The following is a 13,748-nucleotide window of genomic DNA, read 5'->3' as shown; positions in this document are numbered from 1 at the left end:
GCATGTATCACTTTTTGCTTATAAGACAGTTAGCTGCACCATATATATTTTTAAAGTTACAATCTGGAATGCCCAAAGGACATTTCACAGTTATTATCACTTATTGTATATGTGATAATACAAGATAATTATAGCACAGCCAGCACATCTGGTTTGTGACTGAAGATGGATGTGCTTTTATATAAAATGCTGACTGATGACGGTGGACAATCAGTTCCCCTCTTTCTGTGTAACACACTCACTAGTGTTTCTTCTCAAATGAGCTTGATTCATTGGTATGTACACAGAACAAGCAGACCCAGGTAGAGAACATGTGGGTGAGTGGCGGTGGCATAATTAAATAAACTCAGTTCCATCTGTTGCATCCTTCCACCTCTGCACCATCACTCACTCACTCCTCCTCCTCCGCCTGTACAGACCCTCCCCTCAGCAGCCTTTTGCTCTGATCTCGCTCACCTCCCCCGGGTCTGCCCGTTCCAGCAGCGGTCCTCATTAGTGACGTCGGCAGCCATCTTCTCATCGTTGCAGATGGTGTGTGGGAGGGACACCCAGAAGCCCCGCATGGGCCGCAGTCGCTCTTTCAGCTCGGTAACCTGTGTGGAGGTGGAAGGAAACTGGCTATGACTCAGACATGGTTTTAAAGTATCTTTGTATGAAAGCTGCAGGGCTGATGCTGGGTAAAGGTAAAAACCTAATACAGCTTTGCTTCTGGGTCAGCTCTTAAACGACATTTCTTTTCAGTCTTATAAACAGATATAAATATCTAATACCCCCTTCGTCTGTGCTCTGATCTGAAGCTCTTTTTATTTAGGCATTTCTATCTTGCAAGACCACACTATTCACAGAAATTCTGTCTGGGTTCTAACCACAGGACTCTCTGTTATTAGTCGCTCTGACTTATTTTAGTGTTTTGGGGGTTTTTTTCCCCTTTTTTTCCCCCTCTTGATCTGAATCAGATTCATGTGCAGAGCAAACATGTGCGACATTCTTACAGTTTTTTCCTGATATATTTAAAGACTGCTCAACACAAAAGGGTAAATTGTGCACCATTAAAACAAGTAGTATCTATTTCTGTATCAACAATGTTCCAAATTGCTCACTGTAACATGTGAAAAGTGGCACTTATCATGAACCCACCAAAAACAGTCATTCATCAGCATCTCGAACCACTTCAAAGGGTTTTATCTGGTTTCAATGTAAGCACTTTGTCTCTCTTAGTGAAAAAGCACTAAATGGCCAATGGATGGTACTTAGCAAGCACCAAATGGCAAATACAGCAGAAATACAATAATTTTAGGCCTTAGCTGATTTCTTTTCTTTTTTTTTACCTTTATTGACAGGTAAGTGCAACCCAAGATTAAGAATTCCTACTGGTACCACGTCACCGTGCTGTTTGCTCCTTACCAATCGATCCAGGTTGGTGCCTGCAGCAGTGGTGGGTTTCTCTTCAGGAGTGTAGGTGCGGAAAGGCCTCCTGTTGCCCCCGGACTCTTTGGGCGAGCGTTTGGACCTTGCTGGAGCTGGCCTGGGGTTTCCACAGCCTTGGAACACCTGAGGTACACAGCAAGAGCAGTTTTAAGATTAAGATTAAGAAGATTCTTCTATGTTGTGTCAAGAAAACTGTATATTCTCGAACTAATATGTGATTTCGTAGAATTTCTTCTAACAACACCTAAAGAATAAGTGCAAAAGGCTCAGTGCTTTCTTCTAAGAGAAAAAAGGTAGCTTTGATGTAAGTTTTGAATTAAAGCTTAAAAAAACACCAGGGACCTTTGATTTCTGGGGAAAAGAGTCAATGACGTCTACAGACAAAAATGTTGTAACTGAACAATGTTGAAAAAGCTCCCCCTAACCTCAACAGTCACGCTCTATTAGAGTGCAGTCGCACAAAGCTGGATTGTAAAGCAGAGAGCTGTCTGTTCCTTAAAGCACTACCAACACAAACCAGGAGCTTCTCTGTTTCTAACAAGACGTGGGTGTCTCTCTGGAGGATTCACTCCTGGGATGTCTGCCATGTTTTAATCATACTCCGAGGCTATCATGTTCTCATCTTTACTGCATGCTGTCTCATTAGAAAGATTAAAAATGAAATTAAACAATAATTAAGATTACAGCTTTTGCTTGAATATCGAAGAAGATCATTTGCATGTCCTCTCAAAGGTTCAGTTAACATTTCACTCGATTGATTCACAATTGCCAAACTCTCGGAAAGCAATAAAAAAATATAACAATGCTCATTTGGTTTTCATTTTTATGTACTGATCGTCTGCTGTGCTTTCTTACTTTGCTGGAGATGCTGACACTGTTTTCCTGCATGTGCATAATGGCCTCTGACACTTTTACAGAGATAGAGTCGGCTGCAAGCTCCATGTTGAAAGGCCCCTCCAGCTTCTCTGAAACCTGGTACAGAGCATCTGAAAAACATAGAGATGGTAGGGTGATAAAGTTTGCTTTGACTTTAGTTCTCACTTTCAGGTAATATACAGAAGAAGAAAAAAACTGTGTGTAGGTGGGCTTCTGTAGAGCCTGATGAATGTCAAGACAGTGGTGTGTCTGGAATCTCCCCCCTGGCCAACCAGCTAAAAGAGTGTGATTTACATCTCTTTAAGGGGTGTTCAGTAAAATAAAGAAGCAAGCTGTCACAATATAAAGCGTGAAAAAGAGAGGAGAATGGTGGTCAGACAAAAGGCTGCATGAGGGTAAAATGGTTTTGAGTTCAGCAGGCATGGATGGAGCAATGAAAGGTAAGAGGAAGCACTCCAGATGAAAAGAAAAAATAGAGGGAATGTATGGGTTTGATGAAAGGAGAAAGGAAACACAGGAAGACAGATCAATTGTGAAGGAGCAGAGAGGCATGAATGATTAATGGAGGAGGAACTCATTAGGGAAAAGGACGTGAAAGTAAATGAGTGACAGGGGCACAAGAAAGGATGCTACTTTTTGGGATGTCTGGTTTAATTATGATGAGAATAATTCAAAGTGCTTAGACGCTGACTCTCCTATGCTTAAAGATCTAAAAATGATGCTGAAAATCAGGTTCTTCAAAAGCTTTAGCTTTTTAAAATGTGCCATCCACTACCTATGAAATCACATATAAAGATACTCCATCACCCACCAATGAAATTGTTCCATTCGGTGTCCAAGTCAGCCTGATTGGCTAAGCAGCCCTTCATCACGTTAAGGCACAATGAGCGGCAGGGGCGCACGGAGGGCATACCTCGACACAGTGGGCAGTACCACTGACGCATCAGGCCACGCACACACTCTGAATCTGCAGTTAACTGAAAGCAAAGGACAGAATAAAATGGATTAAATACATAAACACACAATGACCATTACTTAACAAAGCGGTTTTACATATTTGCAGCTCCAAAAGTCAACCACAGCTGAAGAACTTCAAAGTTATGTTTAGAAAAACTAATTTACTCAGTTACCAGTTCACACTACAGGGCCAGCAGTTTAGTGTGGACTTGTCTGGATAATGATTCACTTCCTGCTGGTAACAAGATGATTTTGTTTTTGCTTCAAAGTTTAGATTAAATGTCTGATAATCTAATAAACAGGATTACTCTATAAAGTCTAGACTAACTATTGTGTTTTTGAGTGACTAGCCATTTAAACAAGAACATAATGAAAGGATCGCAGGGGCGATCGTGGCTCAAGAGTTGGGAGTTCGCCTTGTAATCGGAAGGTTGCTGGTTTGAGCCCTGGCTCCGACGGTCTCAGTCGTTGTGTCCTTGGGCAAGACACTTCACCCGTTGCCTACTGGTGGTGGTCAGAGGGCCCGGTGGCGCCAGTGTCCGGCAGCCTCGCCTCTGTCGGTGCGCCCCAGGGTGGCTGTGGCTACAATGTAGCTGCCATCACCAGTGTGTGAATGTATGGGTGGATGACAGGATATGTAAAGGGCCTTGGGGTCCTTAGGGACTAGTAAAAGCGCTATATAAATACATCCATTTACCATATAATTGCTTGCCAGTATGCTTTAGACAGCAGAATATCATCAATGCCATCTTGGTATTAAATATTCCACTCAAGATAAGCATGAAGAGATGCTGAATAAGAGCCACTCACCTTTGTTGCTTTGTTGACAATGTCCCGACCAGTGGCAAGCCCTTGAGATAATGCTCTGGCTGCTATGAAAGCCCTCGACACCTGAATGTCAAACCAAAGATAACAGATTAGGGTCCCCCTTTGCCATCCTGCTATATAAGTACAGTATATATGAGCTCTGTAGATTTTACTATATACACACTTGTACACGAAGTTTGCGAGGGACATCCCCAAATGGTTGCAGCTGTTCGGCGTGCTTGCTGACACACTCTAGGTAGTCCTCACTGAACTGATACTGGGGGTTTACCAGAGAGAAGACCCGCTCCACAAGTCTGGACCAGAAATCTGACAGAACTTCTGCCAGACTCACACTTCCCCCTGTGAACAATAGAGTAACAGTTATACTATATAAGAATATGTTTTTTTTCTTATCTGATAAATGCTTCGAAAAAGAGTCACTGCAGTTAGAATGGATCTCACCACGACAATGCTGTTGGAGAGTATTTAAAGACAGATTTCTCTCATCTTCTTCCAATAAAAGCTATGTTAAGCTATAAAAACCATCAGATAAATTAGTTTGGTAAGTGCGGCCATATTTGAACAGCTAGAAGGACAAAAAAACATTCTCAATATTTATATGCGCTGTTTATTTTGCATTCAGCATACAAATGACTAACTGCTGAAGTGTGTGCATTAAAATTCCAAGGTTTTTGAAGGAAAGTACAGAAAAATACTTTTATAAATACCTGATTGTTTTACTAAAGTGTTTTTCTCCTTGGCTAAACACACAGTACAAGCTATGGAGAAGTCTGATTGACATTGCTTTAAATATCTCACTTAATAATTTTTGATGCATTTGAGAAACAACAGTTTTGGGGGAAAGATGGAGATTTTAGAGCAAACTCTGTCCTTGCTTCTTTAAATAACACTCTAGCGAAGTCGCATGTCTCACTTTGGTTAAAAATATTGTAATCAAAAAAATTTATAAAACTACATAAAATTTATAAAATTTAATAAAACTTAATCCAGTTGATAAATGAACACTTTTTTTTTAATGATAACATAAATCTGAACACTAAATGTTTTCTGCTTTAGAACATGATAGTATCCATAATGTTTTGTCTGCTTGAGTGTTTCTACAGAATGAGCATGTGAATCTCCAATCTGTAGTCTACTATACTGCCTTAAATTAGCCATACATGCTGTTTGGCAGAGAAGGACAGGCTGACTTAGCAGCCTGCAGATGGAGGAGTCAGTGAGCGGCTGTGAAGCCAAAAACAGAACGATCCGGAACAAAAATAGAAATGGTCTGGCATCTGTGGGAATCCAATTCTCGCTCTCCTTTTTTCCTCCAGTTTTTCCTGGCATGTCGGTTCCCCTCAAAAGACAATGATGCTTTTTTTATTGCTGTCTATAACTGCTGATTTACCACAACATGGACGTGGACTGTCTGAACTATACATAAATGTCAGTGTCGGAAGGAATTATTGTACCTCTTTAAACAGAGATCAGTCTTTTTAAACATTTCCCTGCAGTCATTCTTTCCTCGTGGTGGTACTGGAGCCCACTGTAGACTACATATGCCAGGCAGGTTACTTAAATTACTGTTTTAACACTGTGGAATAGAACGTGGATTTTTCCCTCTATGTTGTTTGGATTGGAAGCTAGTGATTGCCATTTGTGTTTTGGATCAGTAAACCATCATTATATCCCTAATCTCCTTCTTTTATATGGCAGAGCCAACCAAAGTCCACTCAGCAGCAAGCCTGACAACCCTGTGCACTTGGTCACTTACTGTGCACTTATTAGGGAAGTTATTTTCAAGGATTATCTGAATTTAATTTAAAACTGCATGTGTAGAACTTGCTAAAAACCATGTACAAAGTTGATTTGTGATATTCTCCTTCTCTCAGTTTGTTCTCTCTTTGATTATGTATCACTTCCTGTTCCTGTTGTTTTTCTGTCAATTTAATTAAAAACGTATACGTAACAACTTTTTTCATAGAGTAATCTTCACATGCTTTATCCAAAGCATACTCTCTGTTGATTCACTCACTAATTACATTCACAGTATTCACTGTCTCTTTAGGGATTTGCTAGCTCAACTTGTAGCCAGCTAGCTAGTAGCATGGCATTTTCACCTGTCCCTCCTGCACTTTCCTGCTCCCAGGGAAAGTGTTACTCCACAGACTCCTTTAGTAATAACGATACTTGTAATGAATGGCAGCAATCTTCCACTCCAGCTTGTTAATCAACCAAAGACTCAGACAGAGTTTTAATTCATTTCAAAGCCTGATGCTTCACCTTGCCCACCCGTGCTGGAAAACTCATAAACCAGTCATATTTGTTATCATTTATAATTTCTGTCTGAATTCTCAGACTTTTTATCTGATTTAGTGCTCAGCTCAGATAAAATAAATATTGTGGGTGATTTTAACATCCATATTAAATGTATTATTAGACTCAGTTGGCTTCTTTCACAATGTAAAAGATCCCACCCACCACCTTAATCCCACTCTAGAGCTTTTTCTGATATATAGCGTTATACTGAACATTTATCAGCATTTCCTTCAAACCCTCTTTTGTCTGATTATTTCCTAATAGCATTTAAATTTACAATGGATTACACAGCAGTAGTATATAGATTTTATCACAATAAATGTATTTATGAAAGTACTGTAACTAGGTTAAAGGATATAATTCATCCACTGTCATCTTCTCCTATGCCTTGTGCCAACACAGAGCAGAGCAGCTACCAGAACACTACTCCCACAGAGGTCGATTATCTTGTTAATTATTTTACTTCTTCACTGCATACGACTCTGGATAATGTAGCTCCTGTGAAAAAGACAGACACCTGCTATAACTCTCAAATGTGCACCTTAAAGCAGACAACTCATAAGCTGAAGAGGAAATGATGTCTCACTAATTTAGATAATCATTTATCCTGGAAACTTAGTTTGCTGCTTTATGAAAAACCCTCTTTCAAGCTAGAACATTTTATCACTGATTTATTAGGGATTAATTAGTGATTAGAGAAAATAAGAACAACTCTAGGTTTCTCTTTCAGCACTGAAAGAGTACTACAGAGCTCTGTTGTTGCAAGCATCACAAATAAAATTTTAACCATTAAAGAAAAAATTTGTCATAACCATCACACAGAAGTAGCATTATGTGCAGCTACTTTCAGTACCATTGATATTTATTTAGACTCTTTTTCTTTCTTTCCTACCATTAATCTTAAATGTGATCAACCTATTTCTATTAATCAGGTATTTACCACAGGCCTTTAATCTGGCAGTTCTTACACTGTTACTTAAAAAGCCACGATTTGACCATTTAAATTTATTCATGTAAATGGAGAGTCCTCTTCATTCACTGAGGTTAATTATGAAGTTCCACAGAGTTCTATGCCAGGACTAATTCTGTTTGCATTATACATGCTTCCCTTAGGAAGTATCATCAGAAGGCATAGCATACATTTACACTGCTATGCAGATGACACCCAACTTTATCTATTCATGAAACCAGATAATACACACTAATTAGTTAAACTGTAGGAATGTCTTAAAGAAATAAAGACCTGGATTACCTCTAATTTTCTACTTTTAAATTCAATAAAAACTGAGGCCATTGTACTCGGCCCTAAAAGCATTACAAATACAGTATCTAACCAGATAATCTGGATGGCATTAACTTGACCTCTAGTAAGACTGTGAGGGATCTTTGAGTAGTTCTTGACCAGGATATGCCCTTCAATGGGCATATTCATGCCTCTCTTCCTTGGAACCAGCTTTCAGTTTGGAGTCATGAGAGTAAACTTTTAAGATTAGGCTTAAAATTTTCATTTTTGATAGAGCATATAGTTAGGGTTGGATAAGGTGACCCTAAATTCTCCTTTAGTTATGTTCCAATAAGTATATGCTCCTGGGGGATTTACACGATGCATTAAGTGTTTCTTCTTCAGTTGCCTTTTTCACTCGCTTTTTTTTTTGTTAGCATGTGTTTATACACCTCTCTGCGTTAAATTTTTAGTGATTCATAATGTTTCGGTCTCTTCCACAGCATGTCTCTGTCCTGTCTTCCTCCCCTTACCCCAACCGGTCGCAGCAGATGGCCCCGCCCCTCCCTGAGCCTGGTTCTGCTGAAGGTATCTTCCTGTTAAAAGGGAGTTTTTCCTTCCCACTGTCACCAAAGCATTTTCTCATAGGGGGTCATATGACTGCTGGGGCTTTCTCTTTTTTCTTTATTGTAGGATCTTTGCCTTACAGTATAAAGTAATTTAAAGCTACTGTTGTTGTGATTTAATGCTATATAAATAAAACTGAATTGAACTGAACTGAATTGAATTATTTTACAATGTCTCTGATCCAACCTAGCTGACATATCTTTGCCAAAATCATTAATTATCTCTATGACTGTCAAGGTGGACAAAGGAGTGTTAAAACCAACCAGAATAATATCTGCGAAGCTCCAGGAAAAGCTCTTGGAAGACGTGTGCGTTCTGGGTGAAGAGCAGGCCATAGGTCTTGGTAAACATCTGGTTCATAGACTTCTCTGAAAGGTCTATAAGTTCTTTGAAGAACTCTGTGCAGAGACAGAAAAAGCAGCGATTAGCTACAAACTGGTCACCCACCCTCTTTTTCTCTAATATCTCGGCCAGGTTTCTATGTAGGCGCTCCCTCACCCTCCTCCCTTCCCTGAAAGATTATCAGCTCAGATCCTGCACACTGGTAAATGGGTTTAACAAAATGTACTCTATTTAAAATCCATCTTTAAGACTCATATGCAGTCTCCCACTCCTTAAGCGTCTTTACATGACTCATCATTATATATTATATAAAAGTGTGAGGAAGGGTGATAGCAGTCTACTGCAGGTAGGAGGAGAAAGTGTAAATTCAGCTCTGTACTGTGGCTGCTACAAACCTGCAGCTGTAGACGCATTATTTGAAACAATGACTGATAAAATCTCCCAGATACAGAGCACTATAAAAATATTTGGGTTTTCCAAAAACTTTATACAAGTTTATAGATTATAAGTCATTATAAACTAGTCTTACAATTCCAGTGAAACCTTTTTTCATAAAGACTTCTATGTCTGTATAACCCTGGCAAAATCATAGCAGCATAATCATAGTTAATTCAGCTTAGACAAGCAGGTTATATATTTTTAATGGGAGACCTCAACTGGGATTTTCTCCAGTTAAATATGGTGTTTAGCTGCATTATGGAAAATGTTATTTAGAGCAAAAAAAAAAAAAAGTTACAGACTAAAATGCAGGATAGCTTGGCCCTGGTTGCTTGATTTGTATCTAGTTTTATAATCAGTCTCTTGTGAGTCGCCACTTGTATGAAAATGCCTCACAGTTGCTGAAATTACATAAGTAACAAGCATTTTAATATATTTGCTTTGCTGTGCTTCAAGCATTTAGCTGTAATTTTAATAGCGCAGAAGTATCATCTGAATTAAATTAGGAAGGTCATTTTATAATTAAAACTCACTGGTTTAATTTTGGGGAGGGTCATTTTTTCACAAACTATGGTATCAAAAGTAATAACTAGCTTTTAATCAGCTTCAAATCAAATAATGTTCCCATTACAAACACAAGAACTACTAAGGTGTCAGCCTCTCACCGTCAAACCTGCGGTGTCTCTGGGTAAAGGTGGTCAAGAGAAACTGGCTGTTGTCTGAAACTGCTTTGAGGAAGTCCCTTTCACTCTGCTGGGCCAGAGTCTCCTCCATCTGACTGGAGCAGCAAGTGTAGTCCTGAGGACAGAGCCGCAGGTGCTCACCTGGAACAAACATAAAAGAAAGGCCATAAGAGAAAGCAAGGATTGATCCCACAGTTAAACCTATGGTGAGAAATCTGATTCCCTTGGGGTTTTTTTAACTATATGTAATTATATGGTTCTACTTTATATATGCACTTGGTTTTGTGAAGCACTTTGTGCTGTTTTTATGACTAAAATGTATTATTAAGTGCAAGGCCAATTTCCATTATGGAGGTCAAAGCTGATTTTTTTTTAGTTTGAAAGTCAATTCCTCTACTTGTCAGTCCATTCAGTGGGGAAATCTTATTAAAGATAACGCCGTGGTAGAAAAAATTTAATTTCCATGCATGAATTATTCAACTTCAATCTGTCTTTCTTTGTCAGCCCAGGTTGGGTCTTTGATATGTCTGAGGTAATGATATATGCAAACCACACACAGGAGGGGGAGATGGGGGGGGGGGGGGGGGGGGGATAACACAGGAGTACTCAAAATATGCAAAAGCCTTGAATTCTTTGTTTCTATCATATTGCATCCGACATGAATATTGCGCCTGTTAATAGAGCCGAAAGTCTGATTCCTAACTCCACCCTGGCCGATGTTCCTCTCTGCCTCTTTTGTTCTCCCTGTGTCTCTCACTATTAGCCCTCTCTCATCCCTCTATTTCCATTGCTAAACTGCCTCCCTTCATCCTTCACTCTCCCAGCCATCTGCTCCCCTGGCCCACGGGACAGTGAGCCAAGACTCAGGCAGTGATAGCCCAACATACACACACACATGCACACACACACACCAAATAAAATCTATTCTGCAGTTGCCTCACACACTAAGCTAAATTGCTGTGAAAGAAAAGGAGGGGGGAAAAAACACTTCAAACATACATTTTATTCACAATCACTTTTAAAAGCAGCTCTATGTGTGTCTGAGAGGAGCAGACACATCCGCTCACTGATTTACATGCAAAGCTAAACCTCCAAGAAGTAAGCTACATCTTCACTCTGTCATTTGCACCCTCACATGATCAGACATTTTTATTTTGAACAATTTAACATCTAAAATCCACTTTCTTGTACCCCCCTCCTCTGTTCTACCCCATCACCAACTTCAAATTATTCAAAATCTAAGTGTTTGTAATCCGCATCCAATCTTCTCATTCTCAAAATAAGATTATCAGCGGTGAACAGAGCCTATGGGTGTATATGCAGGGATTTAACAGTGAGCCAGTAGGCAAAGACTAATTAGGGGCGAGGTTCTTTGTTGCACCGGTGTTGGCAATTTGCTCATCCCCTTAATCATCCAATTTAAACCGCACAGAGAGGAGGAGGGGGCGGGTGTAATTTGTTTTAAACCATACTGCATTGTTTCTCTTGGGGGGTAAAAACTCACCGTGGTGATCCTACAACGGCTCTCTGGGGCGTTTAGTGAGTTTGGAGCCACCTTGTACTTCTTTATCACTTTTCTACAGAGATTTGTTGCGTTTGTGTTTATAGGGCATTTCCTGCTACAATATTCCCTTAAAGATGCTTGCAGTGCGGAGCAGTGAGTTTACACTGACCTTAATGTGCATTATGTTATTTTTATCCCATGCTGATGCGCCTACATTTCTGCTGCGACATAACTGCACCCTACCCTGAAATTTACAATTAAACCTTCCCATATATATATATATATATATATATATATATATATATATATATACATATAACATTTTTTTTTTTATATATATTTTTATATCATATCATTACAGACTGCCCTATGTGGGTCCCGAGAACTGTATGCTTTAATTTATTCCCGCTTTGCGCTATAGGAACCGTCTTACCAGAAATTTGAGTCAGCGGAGCGGTGCTTGTGCTGTACCCCTTCTCCAAGTACACCTGCCTGGTGTCCGAGCAGCTTCTCCCCGCTGCAGCCAAAGGGCTCCGGGTCCCTAAAAGGGCAGCAGCCGTGCAAAGAAGTACCAGCAGCCGACGACTGGGAAAAGACACCCTGGTATCCATCCTCACTGCAGGACTTGGTGGGGGAAAAAAAGCAGACTCCAGTAAAGGATAAAGCCAGACTGTGGTTGCAGCAGCTTATAAATGAATGAATGTCTGGCCGGTTTGGATGCACGCAAAAGTGTAAGGAGTAACGGGATCCCAAATCGTCAGTCGTTTGAAACAGTCATAGTTTTTCCCCAATAAGTGCAATGAACATCCGGGCCGGGCTTTTACATCACAGACAGGCCTGCGTTTCCATCGGCCGTGTTCATTTAATTTGTCCTTCCTGGGAGACCCGCTGTTGTACGTAAATACATGGGAGTGTGAAAGAGGCGCTCCCGGCCCACAGCATCATCTGACAGGCAAACTGCGTCAAACACTCGGGACGTAACCAGGGTGATACCGGAAGGAGGGCTGCTGTCAAAATAAAAGGGGATGCTTGTAGTTGATGGGACAGCCAGAAAGACTACGTAAGGACATAACAAAAACAACAACCGTATAATCATGTTTTTATTACAATTTTTGAGCATTTGAAAGAAAGAGTCCCAATTTTGATTCATACTTTCATTCATTTCACAAGGGAAACTGTTTTACAGCAGCAGCGAAAATAGTAGTCTACAATAGATAAAGAGTATAACTAAAGTAGAAGTGCCACAATAGTGCAAAAACTGATGTATGCATGAGTGATTTTTTTAAAAATTACCTCAAGTTAAACAAGAGTAAATGAATGAGCAGGAGACAGGTGTAACAGTGGAGCTGCAAGGAGCAGAGATGGTGGATGAGTTTAAATACCTGGGGCAAGCCATCCAAGCAACGGACAGTGAAAAGGGGGTGGAGTAGGTGGAGAGGAGTCAGGGATGATTTGCGACAGAAGGGCAGCACCAAGGGTCCAAGAATTTTTTTTATAAGACATTAGTGAGTCCTGCTATGATTTATGGTTTGGAAATGGTAATGCTGACAAAAAGATAGGAGGGAGCAGCTTTAAGATCCTAAGATTTTCAGTCGAAGTGATGAGAATGGACAAGGTTAAACTAAGTACATGAGAGGGACAGCTCAGGTTGGACAGTTTGAAGACAAAGTTAGAGAGGCAAGGCTACATGTGCAAAGGAGGGATATTGGACAAAGGATATTGAAGATTGAGCTGCCAGGCAGGAGGAAGGCCACAGAGAAGATTCATGGATTTAGTGGAAGAGGACATGAAGATGATTGATGTGATGGAGAAGGATCCTAGGAATAAGGTGAGACAGATGAAGGCAGATGATCCACTGTGGTGACCCCTAAAGGGAGCAGCTGAAAGAGGATTTATCAGCATACATGGAAGCTAAAGTTTGTCTTTATACTTTCCTGCTTTTACATTTTCTATTGCAATAACTGCTATTAACTAACTGTTATTTCACTGGCTGTTCTGTCGATCATCTTTGAATTCCACTATGAATGCATCTATAAGTCACCGTTCATGTGGGATATTGCCCTAATATGTTGGACAAGAGGATCCCTTTTCCCAGAGAAACAGTACACATGGTCTAATATTAGTTATATGACAGTCTGCATTATTGTTTTGTAATCATTGGCTGTGTCAGTTCAGCGAGAGAGTTATTTGTAAAGAAAACTAATGTGTACACTTGTCTCCATTTTTATTTTGTTAAATGCGAACAAAATATAGCAGTACATGTCTGGCCAGAAAGAGAGCACCAATTTGTTTATTTGGTAGTTCGATAAAAGGCTTCAGTTAGTTAAGAGTAAGAAAAAGAAAATTCCGTTCACATTTGCAGTTTTGTCTGGTTATACAATATTTGACATTTTAAAAAACAAACAAAACACAAGTTTTTGCAAATATTTGTAGGTGTTTTCTTGTTTTTCGGGTTTTTTGTACTACTTGTACACTAAAGTGGCCCTCCAATGAAATGACCGTACCAGCAGTGGCCCACAGCTCATTTAAGTTTGAGATCCCT

At 39.9% G+C, this 13,748-nt stretch overlaps 2 protein-coding genes across 6 annotated transcripts in view; one reads left to right on the top strand and one right to left on the bottom strand.

The window, feature by feature from the left end:
- Positions 1-11,817, bottom strand: part of gpc2 (glypican 2) — a 16,232-nt gene extending 4,415 nt beyond the window's left edge. The window contains exons 1-9 of the mRNA XM_026147101.2: positions 11,640-11,817; positions 9,685-9,843; positions 8,503-8,637; positions 4,253-4,428; positions 4,072-4,152; positions 3,116-3,281; positions 2,284-2,414; positions 1,405-1,551; positions 457-593 (exon numbers count right to left, since the gene is read on the bottom strand). Coding sequence (XP_026002886.1) covers positions 457-593; positions 1,405-1,551; positions 2,284-2,414; positions 3,116-3,281; positions 4,072-4,152; positions 4,253-4,428; positions 8,503-8,637; positions 9,685-9,843; positions 11,640-11,817 — 1,310 coding nt within the window. The remainder of the gene's footprint in view (positions 1-456; positions 594-1,404; positions 1,552-2,283; positions 2,415-3,115; positions 3,282-4,071; positions 4,153-4,252; positions 4,429-8,502; positions 8,638-9,684; positions 9,844-11,639) is intronic.
- The window catches only part of stag3 (STAG3 cohesin complex component), a 24,554-nt gene continuing 22,603 nt past the window's right edge, over positions 11,798-13,748 (top strand). The window contains exon 1 of one of the 5 annotated variants that reach the window (XM_080308680.1): positions 11,798-11,937. The gene's annotated coding sequence lies outside the window, so the exon portion shown is untranslated. Of the gene's footprint in view, positions 11,938-12,127; positions 12,267-12,897; positions 13,035-13,748 lie in introns of those variants that run through there. The other 4 variants (XM_026147048.2, XM_026147034.2, XM_080308672.1 and 1 more) reach the window with 4 other exon arrangements.

The sequence above is a fragment of the Astatotilapia calliptera genome, chromosome 2 (assembly GCF_964374335.1).
Source record: "Astatotilapia calliptera chromosome 2, fAstCal68.1, whole genome shotgun sequence".
Taxonomy (NCBI): Eukaryota; Metazoa; Chordata; class Actinopteri; order Cichliformes; family Cichlidae; genus Astatotilapia; species Astatotilapia calliptera.
Note: the sequence above shows the minus strand (reverse complement) of the source record. Positions and strands in the feature narration are given on the sequence as shown.